The sequence below is a fragment of the Helobdella robusta genome (genome assembly GCF_000326865.2).
Source record: "Helobdella robusta unplaced genomic scaffold HELROscaffold_116, whole genome shotgun sequence".
NCBI lineage: Eukaryota > Metazoa > Annelida > Clitellata > Rhynchobdellida > Glossiphoniidae > Helobdella > Helobdella robusta.
In genome coordinates, this window is record NW_008703643.1 from 131,451 (window position 1) to 154,085 (window position 22,635).

General features: G+C 30.0%; 3 protein-coding genes across 3 annotated transcripts in view; 1 reads left to right on the forward strand and 2 right to left on the reverse strand.

Moving 5' to 3' along the window:
- Positions 1-2,750, reverse strand: part of HELRODRAFT_186277 (hypothetical protein) — a 19,742-nt gene extending 16,992 nt beyond the window's left edge. Inside the window, exons 1-3 of the mRNA XM_009013306.1 lie at positions 2,625-2,750; positions 2,350-2,558; positions 380-466 (exon numbers count right to left, since the gene is read on the reverse strand). Of these exons, the coding sequence (XP_009011554.1) occupies positions 380-466; positions 2,350-2,531 (269 nt within the window). The 5' untranslated portion in view covers positions 2,532-2,558; positions 2,625-2,750. The remainder of the gene's footprint in view (positions 1-379; positions 467-2,349; positions 2,559-2,624) is intronic.
- Positions 2,751-8,047: 5,297 nt separating this feature from the next.
- On the reverse strand, positions 8,048-8,405 carry HELRODRAFT_183720 (hypothetical protein; the record flags this gene model as incomplete). The annotated part of the gene is made up of 2 exons (XM_009013307.1): positions 8,048-8,211; positions 8,267-8,405. 2 exons carry the CDS (start codon positions 8,403-8,405, stop codon positions 8,048-8,050), a joined length of 303 nt encoding a protein of 100 aa, XP_009011555.1.
- Positions 8,406-13,082: 4,677 nt separating this feature from the next.
- On the forward strand, positions 13,083-14,058 carry HELRODRAFT_183721 (hypothetical protein; the record flags this gene model as incomplete). Its single annotated transcript, XM_009013308.1, has 3 exons — positions 13,083-13,122; positions 13,266-13,427; positions 13,556-14,058. The coding sequence occupies 3 exons, from the start codon at positions 13,083-13,085 to the stop codon at positions 14,056-14,058; spliced, it is 705 nt and encodes a 234-aa protein (XP_009011556.1).
- Between the last annotated feature and the right edge of the window lie 8,577 nt (positions 14,059-22,635).

The window sequence follows — 22,635 nt, forward strand, 5'->3', positions numbered from 1 at the left end:
ACTGTTTGCTATGTACATTCGCATGTTTGAACACTTGAATGTTTCATGATGTGAATCCTCTACTTATTGAACTAATATGCCAATCAGCCAAACTACTAACATTGAACCAACAACCGGCCATCCAATCAAACAACCAACCAACCAACCAACTAACCGACCAAACAACTAACCAGCCAGCCAGCCAACCAAACAAATAACCAACCAGCCAGCCAGCCAATCAAATCAACCAACCAACCAGCCAACCAACCAACCAAACAGCCAACCAACCAACCAGCCAACCAACCAACCAACCAGTTAGCCAACCAACCAGCCAGCCAGTCAGCCAACCAACCAACCAAACAACCAACCAACCAAACAGCCAACCAACCAACCGACCGACCTGAGCAGATATGCATCCATAGTGGTTGAGTGTCTACTACTAAGTATCTCACAGTTGACATTCTTCAACAACAATTCCCACTCTGATCTGTTCAATGGACAGTTTGTGTGCGTGTGTGCGTGTACGTGCGTGCGCGTTTGTATGTGTGTTTAAAAAACATGATTTATTGAGAATGCATGTGTGTATATATATGTATGCGTTATTCAGTATCTGTGAACATAAATGTGTGCATGTGTGTAAATTTGTGAATGTTAATGAGTGTGTATTACGTGTGTGTACGAGTGCGTGTATGTGTGCATGTGTGTGTGTGTATGTGTGTGTGTGTGTGTGTGTGTGAATGTTTTATTGTGTGTATGATTAAAGTGTTTGTATGTATTGTGAAATGTGAATGTGTGTGTGTGTGTTTTAGAATGTGTGTTTGCATGTTTGTATGTGTGTGTTGAGGTATCAATGGGTGTGTGTGTGTGCGTACGTGCGTGGGTAAGTGTGTGTGTGTGCGTGTGTGTGTGGTTTGCGTGTGAGTGTGTGTGTGTGTTGTGTATGTGTTTGTGTGTCTGGCTAAAAGCCTGACTGAATGATTAGCAAAGCATGCAGTTATAATGAGCAAATAATTGCTGAATAATTATCATATGGCAAAATGATATTTTAATGATGATTTGATTAAACCATTAATAAAAAAGCTATTATATTATATAATTGTGGTTTTGTGGCTATGTTGTTGAATCAATCTATGAATACATCAATAAACTATTGCAAGTTAATTGAGTGTTATTTAGGGGTTATTAAAAGATAAGTGTGGTAACTAACCATCAATTAATTGATTAATTAATTATGTGAATAATTAATTAAGTGATTAAATAAAGATTATAATAATTACTAAATGTACTAATGATGATGATGTTATAATGAAAAATTATTTAACAATATAAATATAATGTTAAAACATAAAAAAGTAATGTCAGTCTTATTTTAAAGTAAAAATTTATTAAAAATTTATTTTAAATTAAATAAAAATTTTAAATTTATTCATTTCATTCAAGTAAAACAACTGCATAAACCAAAAGATTAACAAATCAAAATATAAGCTAAATAGAGGGGAAATAATTCTAATAACAGTCAGTGCAAAAGAGTTAAATAAAATAATTGTTAATTATTTTTAAAATAGAACTTCAATTATCTCATTAAATTATATCAGCCCATCTTTAATTCAGGCACACTAACTCATCTGATGATTAGTTGGTAATCTCATCAAGCCAATTTTTACATAATTTAATTAATCAATAAAAATTTTGAAAATGTGGGCTAAATATAACAAAATTAGAGTCCAATGATTTTAAATTAGTTAAATATAATTAAATTAATTAACTGTACATAAGAAAAATTAAAAAAAACAGCTCTAAATTGAAGTTGTTCTGAACTGAATATATATAAAATAAAATTATTTAATTTTAATCACTTCAAAACAAAAAAACTACCAATAAAAAATTTTAATAATCATGTAATTAAAAATGCTAATAAATTTAACTTAAAATAATACAATATATAATTGTTGCACACATTTTTGATTTAAATTTTGATTGAAAATTAGAAAGGAGGCAATATGAATCTCAATATTAATTTAACTAACAGCTCATCTGTGTGTTCATGTTGAATTTTCTTACACTTACATTGATTTATTGATGACACATTTATATAATTTATTTTATTTTATAATATTGTTTTAATTAATTTAAAAATTTTAAGTACTCTACTTAATTAGAATTTGGCTTAGAAGAAATTTTTAATAAACCATTGAGATTAATAATTAAACATTATTATTAATTTAAATTTTTAATTTAAATTTTTTTAAGTTATACTGTTATATTATTATATTATAATTATAAATATAACTTTTTAAAGTCTTAAAGTAAAATCTTTAAGAGAGTCATATTTAAAATTTAAATCCATTTTGTTTGTGCCAAGAAGCTAACCTGTTGATGTCTCTTAGACTTGCCCGGCCGCCCTGAACTGATCCAGACGCAGATGAGGGTGACGATGGGGAGAACCAGATCTCCAGCAACTTCTCAGTGCCCTCAAAAAAATATTCGCCCTCATGTAGGGGGTCTTCTACCACACTAATCGTGCAGTGGCTACCCGGCTCTATGTTTTTCATCTCGATTTGTTCTTTTCTAGCTTCGATCTTTTAAAAAAAAATGTAATAATTTTAAAATATAATATCAAGTTTTAATTTTCTAACTAAATTTACTTTTGATTAATCGGAATTTTTTAAAAAGTGATCTCCGACAACGAGAGTGGAAATTTACAGAGAATGGATAATGTTAATTATTATAATACAAAAGTTATTTTTTATTCAGAAAATGTAGCGCCACAGCAGCCAGCAAAACGTCAACAAGAGAGGATACTACAGACTCGCTGCAGTCTCCGTTGACGATTTATAAGCAAGACGTAGACTTTGCTCTGGGTATATGCCGGTATATATACACACACGCACATACACATATACATACATACATACATACATACATACATACATACATACATACATACATACATACATACATACATACATACATACATACATACATACATACATACATACATACATACATACATAAATACATACATACATCAAATCAAATCACTTTTATTCAATCAAACAAAACAAAATGCATGAATGATTCGGAGACCAAAAAAAGAAAATTAATTGTTGTGGGCTCGGCCACCGTGCAGCTCAAAATAGCTTCTCAATGATAAAATAAAATTGTCAATAGGAGAAAATGTATCAATGTTAATGAAATATGTACAAACTTATATACATATATATATATACATATACATTATTATCCTTTAAAAAAGAACTTTTCGTAATTAAAAAATTTTTCAGTTTATTTTTAAAAAGATGCAAAGTGTTACAATCTTTAATTTCTTGTGGAATCGTCTCCCATATTCCTGGGCCGGTGTGTTTCAAACTCATGCAGAGTACTTTAATTCTGGCTGGTGGAGCATAGAAAAGTGGCGTGTGGCGTGTAGTTCTTGCTTGAATGGAAGTTCCAAAAGTGAAAAAGTTTCTAAAAAATGCCGGCGATTGTTGACGTAGAAATCTAAAAATGAATGTTGCAACGTGGTAGATGAACAAGTTTTTGATGTTGAGTATTTTCATCTCGAGATAATATTCACTTGTGTGACAATGAGGATGAAGATTTTTAAATATTCTGATGAATCGGTTTTGGCATTTTGTTAACTGTTTCAGATGAATGTCAGGACTGTTTCCCCAAATTACGTTGCAGTAGATGAGGTGAGGAAAGATTAACGAATAATACAGGTCAATTAGAGTAGGTTTATTTAATTTATTTTTAATTTTGCTTATAACTCCTAGGGTTTTGCATATTCTTTTAGACATAGTATCTATGTGAATATCCCAAGAAAGATTGTCCTTGATTGTTACTCCAAGGAATTTTGTGCTGGTTGAGCGAGGAATAGAAATATTGTTCATTTTTATGTCTAGGTTAGGTATAATATTTGTTAAAATTTTCGGACCAAAAATAATGTAATTACATTTAGAATAATTTACTATTAATTTATTTTTAATAAACCAGGTTGATATATTTTGAAGACTGTTATTGATGTATTCTACTTCTTTTAATGGGTCTTTAGTTGGGAAGAAGATGTTAGTGTCATCTGCATATAGAAGGTGATTTGCATCAGTTGCATGTTGAAAATCGTTCATGAAGATTATGAATAGAAGAGGAACTAAAATTGATCCTTGTGGCACGCCTGATCTTACGTTAAGTTTTGTTGAGGAGTGACTTTTTATTGCCACATACTGGTCTCTGTTCTCTAAATAACTTTTGAACCATGCACTTACTTTTCCTCTTATTCCATGTGAATTTAATTTTTTAATCAGTATATCGTGGTTGATGACGTCAAAGGCCTTTGAGAGGTCTATGAATACACCTACAGTTAGTATCTTTTCATTAAGATTATTCATAACATTTTGTGCTAATTGCAGCACAGCTTGCTCAGTTGAATGCTGTGCTCTGTAGCCATATTGATTATCATTTAATGATTTATTTATTTATTAATACATACATACATACATACATACATACATACATACATACATACATTCACTCATACATGTGCACTGAGTAGTACAGGTACACACGCACACACACACACACACACACACAAATACATACACATCCTAACATACACATTACGCAATAAATAAATATCATATATACTGTATATGTATATATATATATTTATTTATTTATAATATATATAAGGATATATATAAATAAATGAATATATATATATATATTTATTTATTTATTTTTTATTTTTTTATTTATTTATTTATTTATGTGTGTTTTGTTCTGGTAAATAAAAGATATTTTATGGAACAGGCTTCCTTCTGATGCCGTCAACGCTGATAACATTAACATTTTAAAATCATTATTAGATTCATTTTTTGGTGACTCCATATTTGATTGGCGTTTGAATTCATAATTGTTCCTTTTACACTATATACATTCAATAGTTACCATCTTTTACACTTTAATTAATTATGTGTGTATTATTTTGTTGTGTTGACTTGTGTATTATTATTTATATATATATAAGATAAGTTTATTATGTACATAACCTATTTTATTAATTTATGGTTTATATTTTCGAATTTCTATATTTTTGTTTGGCAAGGGGTTCTGCCCGTGCTGTTTTGAATAATAATAATAATAATAATATTTTTGATTTGATCTGATTGATTTTGATACGTGTTTGTGTGTGTGTGTGTGTGTGTGTGTGTGTGCGTGCGTGTGTGTGTGTGGAGTGTCAATGTACCTGTATTCTGGATTTTGTTATTCAGTGCCAACTGTTACATAATAGTAAATTGACATTAATGAACATTTATAATATTAATAAAATTATAATATTGATAAATAGGAACAAATCGACAATAACAGAAAATATAGGAGGGTGTTTAAAATTAAAAAATATTGCATGAAGCAACAGAGAGACGTAGATCAAATTAAACATTTTTCTATAAATTCAGCATCAGAAAAATCGTGAACACGTTGATTTGAATAAAAATTGTTCTTATTTGGTACTGCTTGCCAAAGTCTTCGCGAACGAACGAAGAGCAAACAGCGAAAAACACACTTAATTTTCATCAAAACTAATACTTTGAATTGAAAATTTTCGATCACAGACGCAGAACTTTTACAGAAGTGAATCATCTCGACCAGATATCTTCAACAAAACAGATGTGCGTTCCATATATTAAAGTATAGGGTAACCTACAACCTCGACAAAACAATGTTGTTGTATTTTAATATATTATATATTATTACATAATGAGGATAGTATCTATTATAACAAATAGAGGACAATATCTGTTAATGAGGATATTATCTATAATAACAAAATATTTCTTAATTTTATTTAATGTATCATAATATAGGTAGAGTGGTGTAAATTTGTTATGCTAAACTTTGGAACCCATTTTGCTTACAAAACAGTTGTTAAATTTTGTTTTTGATTTTGACCAATGGTTTGGCCAAAATTAAACTTAATTTTTTTGTTGAAACAGTTTTCGGTCCATACCTTTGCGAATTTATCCAGTGACTTTGTTCAATTTTTGTTAACCCTCGCCACACCATTGGAGGGTTCAGCTCCAAAGTCCCCCTCCCTTTCCGACGAAAGATATAGACCAGAAGCACGACAGAATGTCTTGCTCTACTTACGTCATTACATTTCAACACAGACTGACCAAAAGCAGAACTCATCAGATATTCACAGGACAATGTTCGAATCGATGTCCTATTTGCAGCAACCACAAAAACCGACTACTACAATTTTTTGCAATGAAATGTGTTTAATTATAATATTTAATGATTATTTATTTGTTTATTATTAACTGTAACTAAAACTAAAATATATTTAACTATTTTACTTACTACTATAACAAAGATGTATTTAATTATCGTTATTATTGATTATTATTTGCTATATTCAACATACATCCAACTGCATCTTGCAACTTTTTTAATAGTGAAACAATATCTGTCGTGTTTATTTTTACTCGCTGGATGTGATAGTTGAGCAAAACTACTAAACTTTGTAACTTTTGAGATTTGTGAACTCTAACGAAAGAACTGTTGATGCTAGTAGGGCATTGGCATTTGAAAACTCCGCAGTTGTCATTTGATATTAAATAAACTTCTTAGTTTTAATAAGAAGCAGGCGGACTAAGGCATAGGGCCCGTAATTTTTTTGACCCAAAAATTATTTTCTAATTATTTTAATATTTATAAATTAATTTTCATTGATTCTTTCCTTGCTGTTGCATTTTTTTTCTACACTTTTGAAATGCATAAAGGAAAATTTGGTAAGAGCAGACACTTGAACATTAAATTTTCTAGTGACACCAGCTTGTTCGGAGGCTATCAAAACGTTAAAGAAAAGTTAAAATGTGGTTTACGTCAGAAATGAAAAAGGTCCAAAATTGCCGAATTGCATGAACAACTTGATACATTTGAGTACTTTCTATATGGGGAAAATTTTTAACTAGAATAGATGCTGCAAGCCAGACTCTTTAACGAAAAGACAGCAGTGTTATCATATTCATTGACAGATTTCATAAAAACTGTCAGAGACGACTTTGACAATATAAAAAAGAGTTGAAGATATCGCATATGTTAATGATAAAAAAAAGCGGAAAATGCGAAAACTATTTCACGTTGAAACTCCAGAACAAAAATAAGATTCAGTGGCAGAGAAGGTTTTAAAGTGATTTTTTTTTGTTTTATGCGAATTTTTAATTAGCAGAGTTTAAAAAGATCTGAAATATTTAAAACTGTTAATAATAAATTCAAAACTATTTTCATGACATTGATGTCGGTGACTCTTCATTACAACAATTAAAATGTTACAAACAAGATTTAAACATAGCCAAACGAGAAAATGAAGATTCCTGATGGTTTGTCGAAATTTAAAGCATGACCGTCACTCACCATGCTTGCTTATTTAATTCGGTGATTGCACGTTATTTGTATGCAGTGGCGGATTTGTCAGGAAAGGGGAAAAGGCCGTGCTTCCACTCCTGTTGCCAACAGTGTCAACAATCATTTCGTTGTAATTATTTGAAAAATTAGCCAAAATAAATTAATAACTTTCTATTCTTTAATTGAAATTGACACAATATTTCCACTATTAATTAGCACATTGGGTGATAAGCTATAAAAATATATATTTTGAAAAAAACGCAGTTTTTGGTTTATAAAATAAAAACGGTTCACTCTAGAAACATGATTTAAGTTTTATTTAGTTCATTGATTAGTTTTCTTCAAATGTTACTATGATCACTATTTAGCTACAAGTTATAGTTTCTGACATATTTGCATTGTACAGATACAGATTGAAAAAACGTTGAATTTCTCCATAACACAAAAACACACAATAACTTAATTTGTTTATAAAGAAATGTTTTTAAAATAGCACCGTTTTATCTAAATCACTATTATTATTAAATAAACACATTTTTTATTCATATTATATTGTTTTTAGTTGTTATACATCAAATAAGTTTCTACTTTAACTCGTTGTTCAAAAGGTAGAGGCTCGGATAAGGAGGCTTTTGAGCAACCAGGAAATTTTGTCCGACATTCAGCAATTACTTGCAAAAGATATTTTTTGATCTTCCTCTTTTGTAATACATGAGTTGTAATCTGTTATTAATTTAACACCCCTTTCTGCTGTATCATTTGTAACTTTTAATCCGTTCACAATCTTTTTACTCTTTAAATATTCTTCGTTATTACTCCATAATTCTGGATTGGTATACAAAAATTGATCATTAATATTAAATCTTTTTAAAAAAATTACTTGATTGTGATGAAATAAAATGGTCCGCATTTTTGTCCAATATTTCTGATACTTCATTTATTTTTATTAGTGGTTTCATATCACAGTAGTCATCAAGTTCTTCATCCTCATTTGCTTGAGATATTAATTTCGTTGCCATTCTCTTTTATACACAATTACTTAATGAATCATCAAATAATGAAAAAACAGCCTGCTCTTGATTGAGGTACTATATGTGGTTGATAAATTTTGAAACTGATATATCTGAGATAAATTTATTGACTTTATTGTAATTTACCAAAGATTTTAACAATTGTAAATCTTGGTTTGGAGCAAGTGCAGGTTTCAGGGCATCCAACCACACTTTCACATAAATATTTATAATAAATAGGCAAATATCATAAAATCCTTGCTTTTCAAAAATTGTCAGTTGAAACTGTTCTCTGAAAAGGTATATTTTCAACGAATATATCGCTTTTGCCATCCACCTTTCGTGTTGAAAAGCACCAGGAGCCGCAAACACGATGTTTTCTGACGGAAAGCGTTCCAAAAATATAAGACAAAGATTAATCAATTCTTTGTAATCGCTCCTTGGATGATGAACTGTTAATTGTTCTAGAAGATAACTTGAAATTTGACCCGGATTAATCAATTTGCTGGCTACACTTTTATCTTTAACTTCTGATTTAAATTTTTTTATCAATGTTGTTCCATTCAGTTTTAAATTTTTTGAAAATATCCGATTGAGGACCTGTAGTCTTTCCCATCACAGCATCAAAAACGGATCTCAACACTACCTCCAAAATGTGGTGGCGACATGAATGATACAATAATTTTTTCTCCATCAATTGCTCTAATAAAACGCAAGCACCTTTAATGCGTCCAGTATTCCCGACAGTTTTGTCAAAGGACATTGCTTGAATCTTGTCTAGTGCACTCAACTTTCTGAATAGACAGATTTTGCAATTGTACTGCCAGCACCATTTTCTAATTGGGGAACTCCAATTAACTATTCTTCTTCTCCACAGCTAATTAAGACTGCATCTCTTTCAACATTTTCTTTATTTAACATATTTGGAAGTAATTTCTCATCCCAGTGTACAACTGCTCCTTACCAAAAATGAGAAGTTGTAGAAAAACCAAAAGATCTTAATATTAATACATAAAAACAACATATAGCACCCGGGTTAGTAATAGTAAATAAGTTATTCTGTGTTTTTGTGTTATGAAGAAATTCAACGTTTTTTCAATGTGTATCTGTAACAATGCAAATATGTCAGAAACTATAACTTGTAGCTAAATAGTGATCATAGTAACATTTGAAGAAAACTATTCATAAAACTTAAATCATGTTTCTAGAGTGAACCGTTTTTATTTTACAAACCAAAAACTGCGTTTTTTTTCAAAATTTTCCATTTTTTCGAAATTTCAACCTCGATGAGGCACGGGTTAGCATTATCCAATTGAGCTAAAACTTTACAGATGTCATTTTTTAGTCAAGTGGCACAATTTAGGGGGTTCCCCCGATAAAATTTTGAAAAAAAATTTCTTGTGACCACCCTTGTGACCATCCTGTGTATCTTTTTTGCTGTTAATAAAGTCAGTTTAAATTTTTAACAATTTTTACTCTTTTTTTAAATGAAAAAAAATGGGCGAAGAGTGAATATCAACTACTAATCAAAACCCTTCTGTCTACTGCATTGCCTAAAATTTTTGGAAAGCAACATTTTAGCCATATAATTATTACTCTTTTCGGTCTTTGTAATCGCAAAATACTGTCTTGCCTTACATCCTATAATGTTCAATGGCAGAATCACATGTTCAATGTTTTGATAATGTTTGCTTAATGTAATTTTTAGAGTCCCAAATATCCGGATATCCACAATGCGGTTTGCCGCGGATTCAAGCGCGTTTTTAAACGGACCACTAGTCACGAAAAGGAGACGATACAAAGTTACCTGCCTATTGTCATTTTTTTTCTTCTAAACTTTAGTTTAATTCTAGCCATGGCTTGCCTGTGTTCAATAAATTCAGATCTCACCTACCTACGTTCGACTAACTCAATCTCTAGCTCACCTATTGGTTGTTAACAGGGCTCATTTTACACTATATATTTGTGATTTTTATAGTTTTATTTATTTTATCCAAAGTAGGAAAAATAAAGAAGAATATACAAATTACAACAATATATCAGCTAAAACATGCATGCATGTGTATGTGTTTATGTGTGTGTTTGTTTGTATGTGCACAGTCACATCAGTATAAAGTTTATTGATTTAATGTCATTGATTTTTGATTGTGACATACACTAATAAACATTCTTGACGACAGAGCTACTCATACTAAATTGACGTTTTTTTTCGATTTTTTTCCAATTGACATTTTCATTTTTCCGGACTAATTATTCGGCTTTGAAAGTTGACTAACGGATTCCAGATACTTTGTATTTATATTTATTATATAACTTCATTATAAAACCAACAGTAATCAGTGTTACATATGTATGTAATTGTATAATTTAAATGCATAAATATAAATATATTTAATAACTATTTATTTATTAAGCTTTGTTTGCATATCATTTTTGGTAAAATTTAATTTATCGGAATCGAATATATCTGTTTATACCGGCTAATTCAGTATCGTACATTTCAACATTTTTACTAATTAAAATGACGTCATTTTCGGCAACGATTCCGATGCAAAGTGTCAATCTTATTTTAATAATTCTTTGGTCACTGTTTAGAAGAATTATCATTTTGTCAAAAACTCAAAAAAAATTTGTTGCGCAGATAATTTAAAAAGTTGTATCCGGTTGGAACGCATACATTCAACTATGAAATTATAGTCTGAATAAATAACTGAAAATAAACAAAAGTAGGATGTTGTCAGCAGTTCTTCTTGAAGAGTAATGTTTAATTTTTCAAATGAATGAACAAATGAATAAATGAAGGAAGAAATGAATGAATGAACGAATGAACGAACGAACGAACGAACGAACGAATGAACGAACGAATGAACGGACGGACAGACGGACTTACGGATGGATGAATAGTTCCTACCCAATGGTGAATGAGTAATTCAATTAGTATTAAATGCTGATATGGTTTCAAGTGTTTCTTGCAAAGCAGTCAGTAAAACATAGAAAATAAGTTGACAGCTCACCAAAATCATTGATTTCAATGCAGTCGAAACACAACAATGAAACACGCAGCAGGTAAAAATTGACGAACGCGTAAAACTTTTAAAGCCAAATAATTAGTCCGGAAAAATTAAAATGTCAATTGGAAAAAAATCTTTTTTTTCATAAATATAACATAAAATAACAATAGAATAACAAAGAATAACACAAAATATCATAGAATAAAAATCAAACGAAATGCAAAAATTTAAAGTAAAAAAACATTTAACTCAAGCTCATCGTCTAAACAATCCATAATTCACTTATTCAGCATCTAATGCATTAGCATTTATAGAATTACGAAATCATTTGCTTAAATTTTTGAAATCTATCGAAAACTTCCACAACCTTGTTCATGCACATACAATTCATCATACATACAATCTATACATCTCTACATACATACAATTCATCATACATTCAATCTCTACATACGTACAATTCATCATACATACAATCTATACATCTCTACATACATACAATTCATCATACATTCAATCTCTACATACGTACAATTCATCATACATACAATCTATACATCTCTACATACATACAATTCATCATACATTCAATCTATTCATATCTACAAACATACAATTCATCATACATTCAATCTCTACATACGTACAATTCATCATACATACAATCTACATACGTACAATTCATCATACATACAATCTATACATCTCTACATACATACAATTCATCATATATTCAATCTATACATCTCTACACACAACGTATCTATTTAATCATAACATTGACGTGCAACACTTTGAAAAAAAAATTCGACAAACGAGTGCCAGTCTCTAATTGAAAGTATCTAGTAATGATTATTAAAATAACTGTAATATTGTAAAATAACTGTAATATTTCAAAATTCCACAGTTTAAGAAAAATTATTTTCTCGAGAGCAGTTATCGTAGAAATTGGTTAAACGAATTTGACTTTTTAAAAAGATTTGAAATTTTATTTAATGCTAGTTATTGCTTAGCAGATAATTATTTCAAATATATTAAAAATATATAAATTCATTCAACATGTTTTAAATTCATAATTTAATTACATCCCTTCATTTAGATCACGTTTCTGGGAATAAATTTTTAACGTAGCTTTACATTTCTCCTAGACACATACAGAGCATTCGATCGCTGCACGGCACAGTGGACGATGCACCCTCTATGAAACAAGGCGTAGTTTATCATAAACGCGCTTTCGTGACAAATTTTAAAATTTGCTGCGACCCATTCAAAAACCATCAAGTCACACTTGGGTTAAAAAGCTATACTCGGTGGACTACAATTTATTTACGCTGTCAAATTTGTGGTTCGATTAAGCGGTTTTTAGGCCCAATTAATCGAAATAAATGAGGCTTATAAAATAGAATGGTTTTGCTAAATTTGGTCTCATTGAGCGTCCGGTTTTTTATCTGGTGATTCAGTGTTTCGATGCTTTGTGGTGAAAAAATTTTTAATATGTTTTTTATTCATTATCGAAATTTTTATTATATTATTGGATTTTGAAAATTTTGTTATTAAATTTCATTAAAAATTGTGTTACGGAGGAAATTTTATTTAACTCAATCCAATAATTCCTGTACAATGTTTATATTTAAGAATTAAATTCAAAACAATTCATTCAAATTAGTCAAGAGAAATGAATTTGATTGCCTTAATAACCTTGGCAGCACTTCAATGTGAGTTTTCACACTTTTCATTGAATTTGAAAAAGTTTTCGAATTTGCGAATTCAAATAATTTTTTCAAATTTGATAAGAAATTGCTAAATAACCGCCAGCCCACACATACACAAAAACACACACATACACACAAACGCACAGGTGCTTCGGTGCAGCCGATTATTTGTAGTATGTGTTCAGCGCAACTCAAGTTATTGGATGAACTTGAAGATTTTAATGACCCCTGTTTTGTTCGTCCTCCCGCTCAAGAGTGCGACCATATGTACAAAGCTTGCTATGTTTATTTGCTTGTGAACATGACAAGTTAGCATGAATACTTTTTTAATTTAATGAAAAAGTTAACAGAGTTGGTGTTTTGTATTATTTCAACAACCATTTAAATTTAGGCAAGATGATTCGCTTCTGGAGAGGATGTACACAAAACTACTGAGAACCATATACTGCATTTGACAATGGCAAGCTAACACTTGAAACTTCTTTTGTGGGAGATAAAAGCAACTGTGGTAAACCAGATGAACTGTTTACTATCGGTGAACATGTAACAACTAAGAACAAAAAATTTTATAAAGAAAATATCGTCAACAAGTGGAAAAGTTCCAGATGCGTTGATAAATCTGAAACTGAAGAACATTACTTTTCCGATTACAATGACCAAAGTAATACCAACCATCTTGAACCAGATAATGATAGTCGTGACGAGGGTTATCAGAATGAAGATGGTCATGAAATCTATCATGAAAGTGATGATAAAAATAAAGATGATCGAGAAGATGGCCGTGAAGATGATGGCGAAGAAATTCATCCCGATGGCCATTCCAGAAGTGAGCAGAAAGGTGGTAGCCAAGATGTGAATGAGAATTATTCAAATAAGGATACCAAAGACAGTCGAGACCATGATAGCCGAGTCAACAGTGAGGATGGTGAAGAGTACTGAAGATCTGAAGTTCGGATTGCTGGCTAGCTGGGTAATGGCTATTGTGGTCATTTTACTTGAGGTCATTATAAATTGAGTAAGATTACAAAGTTTCATAACTAATTTATGACTAATTTGTTAGAAAAATTGATTTAATGTTGTTTGGATCCAAGTAATTATTTTTGAATCAGAGTAATTAAGGCAAAAACTAATAACAAAGAATATAAATTTGATAATGGCTGAAGTTTTGTTAATAGTGGTTTTGAAGGTTAGACTGATGTCAATATCCTGAGTGAAAATTTTTGGAAAACTAACTGAAATAAGTTAGATTCGGTTAATGTTGTTTTAGCTGATAGTAAAAACATTCATCAATGAAATTTATTGAGATGTATAATAGTAATGGCGGCAATTTTTGCTTAGTTGATATCTCTCATATAAAGTTTTGTCGTGGTTAAAGGTTAAAGACCAAGCATATTTCATTTTAATAAATTTTTATTAAATTCTGACATTTCATGATAGAAATACCAAATACAGAAAATTCAAATCACGATAAATTTATGACATAATAATCTTAACGGCAATATGCAAAATTGAATGAGAAAAAATTGTAAGTATAGTTGCCAATGATTACGGTGTTGGTTCGTTTTTTTAGATGTTTCAAGCCAGGGGTGGGCTAACTTTTTGCTGTGATGACCGCATTGAAAACTATTTGATCTTTGAAGGGCCACGTGTGTATTTAAATAGCAAATTTTTTTATGGTAGTGATGTGATCTTTGTTTTGGTTGAACAAGGTCTCGCGGGCCGCATGCGAGCCGTAGTTTGTCCACATCTATTTTGAACCACAAGCAAGTTTACGTATGAATGAATTTGATAAACATAATTTTCTCTTTTGCAATTCCTCATATTTTATTGATAAATTTATTGAAATAAATTTTGTTATTTACTGTTAAGGCATTTGTAAAGTATTTAAATATCTTTCAAAATTTTTTCTTTTATTCAAATTAATATTTATTCGATTGAAAATGTGAAAAAATAAAAATAATAATGAAAAATTATTTTCATTGTTATCTTTGAAAAAGTTTTAAGATTTAACTTTTAAATAGGAATTTAAACAATAGATTGTTTTTGGTGTAGTTTTTATTATCATGCCGACTGCAAAGACGAATGAACCTTTTCCATCACAATTGTAAGGAAAATGAACCCTCATTTCAAATCCCTTTTGTTTGAGTGAATATAACATTTATAATTACTTTAAGACAATCATATTTACATTAAAAAATTTTCATTAATTATTTTAATCCTAAAGCTTTAACCTTTTTTATGAAAAATGTTTCTCTTTAAATAATTCTTATATAAATAATTCAGTGTGAAAAACCAAATAGTTAATAGACAACTAAAAAAATATTAGGCAAAACGAACTAACCATCTCCAACTTTTTCTTAATGTATTTCTTCCAAGCTTTGGAAATTTTCAAATCGGCAAGTTCTTTTTCAGTCATCTCTCGACCAACTGATGACGGATCAGCATCTTCTAAATTTGGCCGAGACATCTGGACCTGTAAAGTGAGCCAATCTGTTTATAGAAACAAATGTCGCGTGGAGCGAATTGTTGAACGCTTTGAAGATAATTTTTAATTTTACATACATGTGATTTACCTTATTATTCATATTATTATTGTTATTATTGTTATATCTTATATTGAGTTTGGTACGTTTTAAAGTTCAAAGTTTAAAGAATAGTACATAGAATGAAATGTTGTATAATACTTGCAAGAGCATTTGTGCAATATGCACCGAACAGTTAATACGGAATAGCCGAATAGTTGATCCGCTATTCGGTCGAAGCCGAAGGCTAAATACTAAAACATCATTATTTTGAAAACTTCTTTTAGATTGAAAAACAAGCTATTGATAAAAAAATTTATGTCTATCGCAAAATTCTTCATCGAAACAATTGTCAATCTCTTCATCAAATTCAAATGTTATAACAACTTAGATGGCGAAAATATATTTTCTGCAAAAAATATTTAACAGTTATTGTAAAAAAGGATGGCTTAAACGAATGTTGCACTTTTCGGTTGTCCTGCCTTAAAATGGCTGAAGCTAAAGTCAAATGCCAAATTTTGGTCGGGCCATACTTTCGGTGCGTCTCTAATTATTTATTTTGTTCGAGTTGTTGCAATAGTTGTTGGGTTTTGATTATTTCGTTGTTTTCTTTATCAATCAACTTCATGTCCATTATCGTCGAGCTCAACAAATTGCATATAGTTATTAATTTTGTCAGGCGCTATGGGAAACAGCTTTTTTAAGATCGATATTAAAACTTGAGTCGTTGTTTGAAACAAGTTCTGTCTCGATATTTATATTTTATATATTTTGCCCAAATATTGAAAATTGTCTATGTCATGACGTTAGAAGACATCTAAAAAATTTCAAAAAAATTATCTTAAACGTAAACCAAATATTACGAAACGATATACAAGATTTCTATTGAAACTTGGGCATGCATGCTCTATGTACGATTTAGTGTCGTGTTAATGATTTTATACTTTACAATCTTTAAATAATTTCAAAAGCTTGAAAACGCCAGTCAGTCAAACATCAGAAAACATGGCTTGTGAAGAAAATAAGAATAACAGAAACTTACACAGCTGAAAAAGTTACAAAATGTAAGGATGTTGAAAAAACTGGATAGCAATATTCTATTAGCTATTTCTAATTTTTCAGTTAGTGGTGAATGAATGCTTAATGAAAAGCAATGTCATAACAATAAATCCAAAACTTGTTATGTTTTTTTACCTTTTACTGATTATTTCAAATTTTCATCATGATTTCCATATCGAAAACCTATATTTTTATTCAAATTTAGCAACATATTTTTGATTTTTAAAGAACTGTAGCTATTTAAAACCGAAATTCATAAATCTTTTTAGTGAATTTGTTGAATAAAACTTTAAGAAAACATCTTTTGTAAAGAGGCTTCAAGGGATTTAGCCTCCGAGTTTACCCATGGCCACACCTTTGATGGAAACATACAATTTTTAAAAATATTTGTAAATTTTAATCTTTTTGACAATATTAGTGTAAAATTAATCTTTTTTTCTAATATTTTAGTAAATAATTATAAAGTTCTAAACAAAATTTTAGAGTAATATTTCAAAAGTATAGGTACAAAATTCCTCCTTTTATCGCAACATCAAATTAACCTCTGGACTCAAAATAGGAAAAAACTTTGAAAGGTGACAACTGTGGGAGAGAGAAATCTTGCTTGAATGACTTATTATTAACTTTGACTGCAACCAGTGTCAACGTCCAAACATGTTTGTTACAGATATGCTATTGCATTAGTATTTAAATATAATTACCGTATTAATAATATTACTAATTTTATTATTGCCATTATTGTTTAACTTGTAACTAGTTTTTTATTAAAAATTCATACGATGTGGTACTATTTCTAAAGTTTATATAACTGTAAACTATGTCTTGTGTAATGTTACTCAAAATAGCCGAAATTATGAATGGTGCCATGTTCATTCTGTATAATATTTTTACACTATAATCGTTGAGTGTGTTACATTTGAGGGTTACATAGTGTAATACATCAAGACGATTATATATTGAGTTGCACTGTTATGTTATTTTGTCTTCAGTTATGATGCATTCACACTTGTAGAGTAGACCAACATTGGAGTCTAATTAGCAAAGCATGGCATTGTTTGTAACTTTGTAGGCCCATTTTGCCTGCATACAATAAAATACATAAAAATACAAACAAATTTTGTATTTAAAAATACATAGATATTTATGCGATAGACATTCTAAAATAGTTAAACAAAAATAAATGTTTAAATAATTTCTTAAAATTATTTGTAGTGTCTGTTTTTGAACTTTTATAAATAAAAAGTTAACATTATTTGGAACATTCATCGTTTTTGAGGAATGCACTTAAAGGATGTACCTACCATATGTACCTAATGTACCAAAAAATGTAATTCATGCACTTAGATTTAACAGACGCACCTATGAGTGATTTATTATTCAAAATTATAATGTTTAAGATTTTATTTACAATGCCTTTATAAAAAAAACTGTCATTACTATTATTATTATTATTATTTATAATTTAAGAAAAAAATCAAGATCATGATTTTGGGATTTTAATTCATTTCAGATATTATTTTATTTGAAAAAAGTTCTATAATAATATTAATCTTGTTTTTTATTTGAATTTTTATATAAGTTTTTAGCCACGAAATTGATTGCCATCTAAATATAAAAGGAAAATAATTTCAACCAACACTAGATGACACGCGACCTAAACTTTAAAAGGATAAATAAAATGATTTTGGCAAATCGGCTAAAAATTTTGCTCAGATCTAAGAACTTCAGGCATACATACAGAACAATCCATTGCTGGGTGAACGCTCAAATGATTTTTCCAGAATAATCTGAATAAAAATATGTCACAATAATAATAATAATAATAATAAACTTTAAGTAAAATGGGAAAATGTTATTTTCCACAATTTGTAAACAGAGTTAGACTAAGAGCGGCACCATCCATCATCCACCATTCATGTTTTTTAAATCCTCAAGTTCATCATTCTTACAACTCCAATGTGACATTCACGCAAGCGCTCTCTCTTTCTCTCTCTTTCTCTCTCTCTCTCCCTCTTTTCCTATTTTGTTTTTCACTTTCGGTTTTTCTTTCTTCATCTCTCTCTCTCTCTCTCTCTCTCTCTCTCTCTCTCTCTCTCTCTCTTTCTTTCTCTTTCTCTCTCTCTCTCTCTCTTTCTTTCTCTCTCTCTCTCTCTCTTTCTTTCTCTCTCTCTCTCTCTCTTTCTCTTTCTTTCTTGTTCATTCAGCAGAGTATGAGTGTAAATAAATGATTACAGCTAAAAATAAACTGCACACACACAACGACGATACGTTTGATTTTTAAAAGGGGTTTTGAAGCTGGAGGATAAAGTTCAGAGTTCAACCTGCGGAATCCATTTAAAAATGACGCAAACGTTATCGTCGCTGCAGAAAGTGGAAAATTTCATCGGCTTGCCATAATTTTTGTTTCAAAATTCTCTCAGTTTATTGCGTTGTTTGATTTTGTTAAAAAAAATTGTTGCTTTGGATTTTCAACATTATACAAAACGGTTAATTGGATGTAGTTATTAAACTCAATTTTCAATTGGATTTTATCTTTTTTGAAATTTTTATATTCATAAAACGAAAATGTTCAGCTATAAATCCCATTATTGTTAGATTATTTAATTTATTTTGTTTTGTTAACATTTTGCATCAACCGTAATCGTTTAATTACTTGATTTTTTCACTCAGAAATAAATTGTTATATCCGCAAACGGTTTCATTGAAATTTGGTGAGAATATACGTGAACATCCAAAATTATAACTACTGAGCTAGATATCAATAGTGGATAAGTTTTTCAAACAACACAGAACCATCTAATAGTTGAATTAATGACATTAACTAATAGTTGCTTTAATGACACTAACTAACTCTTGATTTAATGACATTAATTGTCAAGTTCAAGATCATGACTTATTATCAAGTTAATGACACTAATGACTGTGCTTATTACGCCATTAAAACCAAGGATTGTTATTATTATTGACCATTCCAAACAGCAAGACCCATTATGGAAAAATTCCTTCGACCAAAAACCAAGTTTGTGTCAGGTAGGTACAAACAGTAAATCTGGATTGTCAGAGCCAATGTTTAATTCTGCAGTGGCATTGTTCTAGGAATGACTCTGTCAATTAAATAAATAGGGACAACTCCTTTAATACATTAAACATATCTTGAAAATAACTCTCTGATAAACCGGAAGCCAGTGAAGAGCAAAAAGATTGGATTAACGTGATCGTATTTAAGGCCACCTTGAACCAACCTTACAGCCCAATTTTGAACTGACTTTAGTCTAGACATCTTTACACCAGACAGACCGCAATATATACTATCAAAATAGTATATTTTTTAGTGGATAAAGGAATGAATAAGACATTAATTTTTGTTTGGCAAGGGCTCTGCCCGAGCTAATTTGTATTATAATGATAATTACCTGGCACTCTAACCAATGAACAATATGTGATGACTAGATGTTAGATTGGGCACAGTATTCAGAATAATAGAAGTCTTCATTTGATACAATGGCACTGTTCTAGCAAATAACTTTCTTCTCTCTTTCTCTCTCTCTCACTCTTTCGGTATTAACTAATTAATTATTTAGTTTTAATTTTTTAATTACTAACACAACTAATTTATTAATTGTGTTATTATCAAGATTAATAATTATTAAAACAATATCCAAATCAAGACAATATGCAAAGTTACTAATTAAGGTCAAGATTAACAATTTATATTGGGTACAGTTCAAATCACGTTAATTATAATTAGGTTATTAGACGATTTGATAATATTAATTAGAACAATTTTATTAACACGCACGCACAATAAGGTGGCATAAAATCTGTGATTGAAAATGACTAGAAGATAAAATCTTAAATAAATCGACATTGTGTTATTTCCAATGGTTACTTTTTATCACTATTTTTTTAAGAATAATTTGAAAAAACTATATCACTAATTAACGTTACTTATCGAAGTTTCGTCATCATTAACACCCATTATTGCTGGCGCCATCATCGTCAGTATTAATTAACAATAATAATAATAATAATAATAATAATAATAATAATAGTTTTAATAATAATATTTTTACCTTTAATAAACATAAAACTCTTGTTTTTAGATATTGAACGTCTGTACAGAAAGCAATGGATATGTCATTGGTTAGTTTGGTCGATGTTACCATATAATGGTGCATGTGATGTGATATGGTGACCAGTTGAATAGTATCTGGTGATGTTATTGTTATTGTGGTTATGATTGACTGACGATACGATGTGGATGATGATTGGTGGTGGAATGATAAAGGTTAAAGGTAAAAGGTTACTCTCTCTTTTGCACTTGCTTCAGAGGTTTCAACGACAAACACACACAGCGTATATGAATACGCGTGCAAACCACGAATCATACACATTGCATATGATAGGCGGAGATCTCTTTGTATTCGAACCCAGTCAGTGCAGCAGCAAGACCAGGCGCCTTTAACCATTGAGCCATCACGCCGCCCTGATGATTAATGATGTAATGACAATATGACATATGTTCTGGTGAAATGTTTTTGATGGCAAATGACGTAGTGACGTGATAGTGGTGATAATTTCAATGGTGCAGACGCTCATATCTTATTTTATACTGACGTACGTAATGACGTACGTGATGACGTATGTGATGATGATGTTTGATGTATTTGATGACTGTGTTAATATTATCAATGCTGATTTTTAACAATTTCAAAAATAATTTTCTAACCACTGGAATGGTCGATTTGCACTCTGTAAATAGCTTCAGTTAATTATTGTCTTGATTTTACATTTCCATGCTTCCATTAAAAATTATTTGTTATCTTTGTTATCTTTGCCGTATTTGTCATCTTCTAGGACTGTGGGATTCTTCGATCGATTATTAATTATGAAACTGCTGATTTTTAGCACGGAACGAGTAATAAAAGAAGTGCGGTTGTGGTTTATGCAGTTTTAATGTGAATTTTTGGCGATCGTGAGGAGACACCGAGTTTATTTCTTGAATTAGCGGATGATTCAGTGTTACGATTACAGTTGGCATTCAAGTACGCGTTTGAACAAGTCTGTGTTTAAAGCACTTTGTAACCTATCAGAAATCTCGAGCCTACAGAAGGTTTGATAACTTAACGGTCGAACAAAATACAACAATATTATTGATAAAGATGTAAGTAGCGTATTTATACCAGTGTTATTATTATTATCAAAAAATACACAGGCAAAACATTAAGTCTGTACGTCCAACTCAAATACCGATTAAATCAATTAATTATGTATATAATGAATAATTAAGTAAATTTTCATATACTCACATTTATGTCAAGTCCACTTAAACAATCATACAAAAAATTTAACAATCATAAAATTTGTCACTCAAGCCATAAATCTCACACTTCATTTTACATTCACATTTTATGTCAAATTCGCTATCCAATCGTATGTAAATTTAGCAATTGTCAAATTTGTCATATCAGCCATACAAGTCGCACGTTATGTTATTATATGTCAAATCCGCTCCCAAATCGTTTACAGATTTAACAATTATCAATTTAATAATGATGATTGGGTCGTTAGGTTATTATGTTGATGAATCACAATTCTCGGATATAAAAATGTGAATTATTTCGTTACACAATCACTCATGCCTGAAGTTGAGGGTATAAATTTTTTGGTCTATTTTATATCTTTTCTTGATTTATAATAATGATTCGTTATTTATTTCAAAAAACTTTTTTAAATATGTTAAAAAATCACTTTTTTAATTCTATATAATTGTGGAAATAAACCAGTCACGAGAATATGAAATTTTTATAAATGATAAATGAAAACAGCATTTTGTATTTTATTCACTTGGTTACATTTATTTTCTAATCGCCAGATTACAAAGCAGATGGAGCAGATGAACGCGCAGCAAGTGAAGGAATTTAACCAGAAGAAA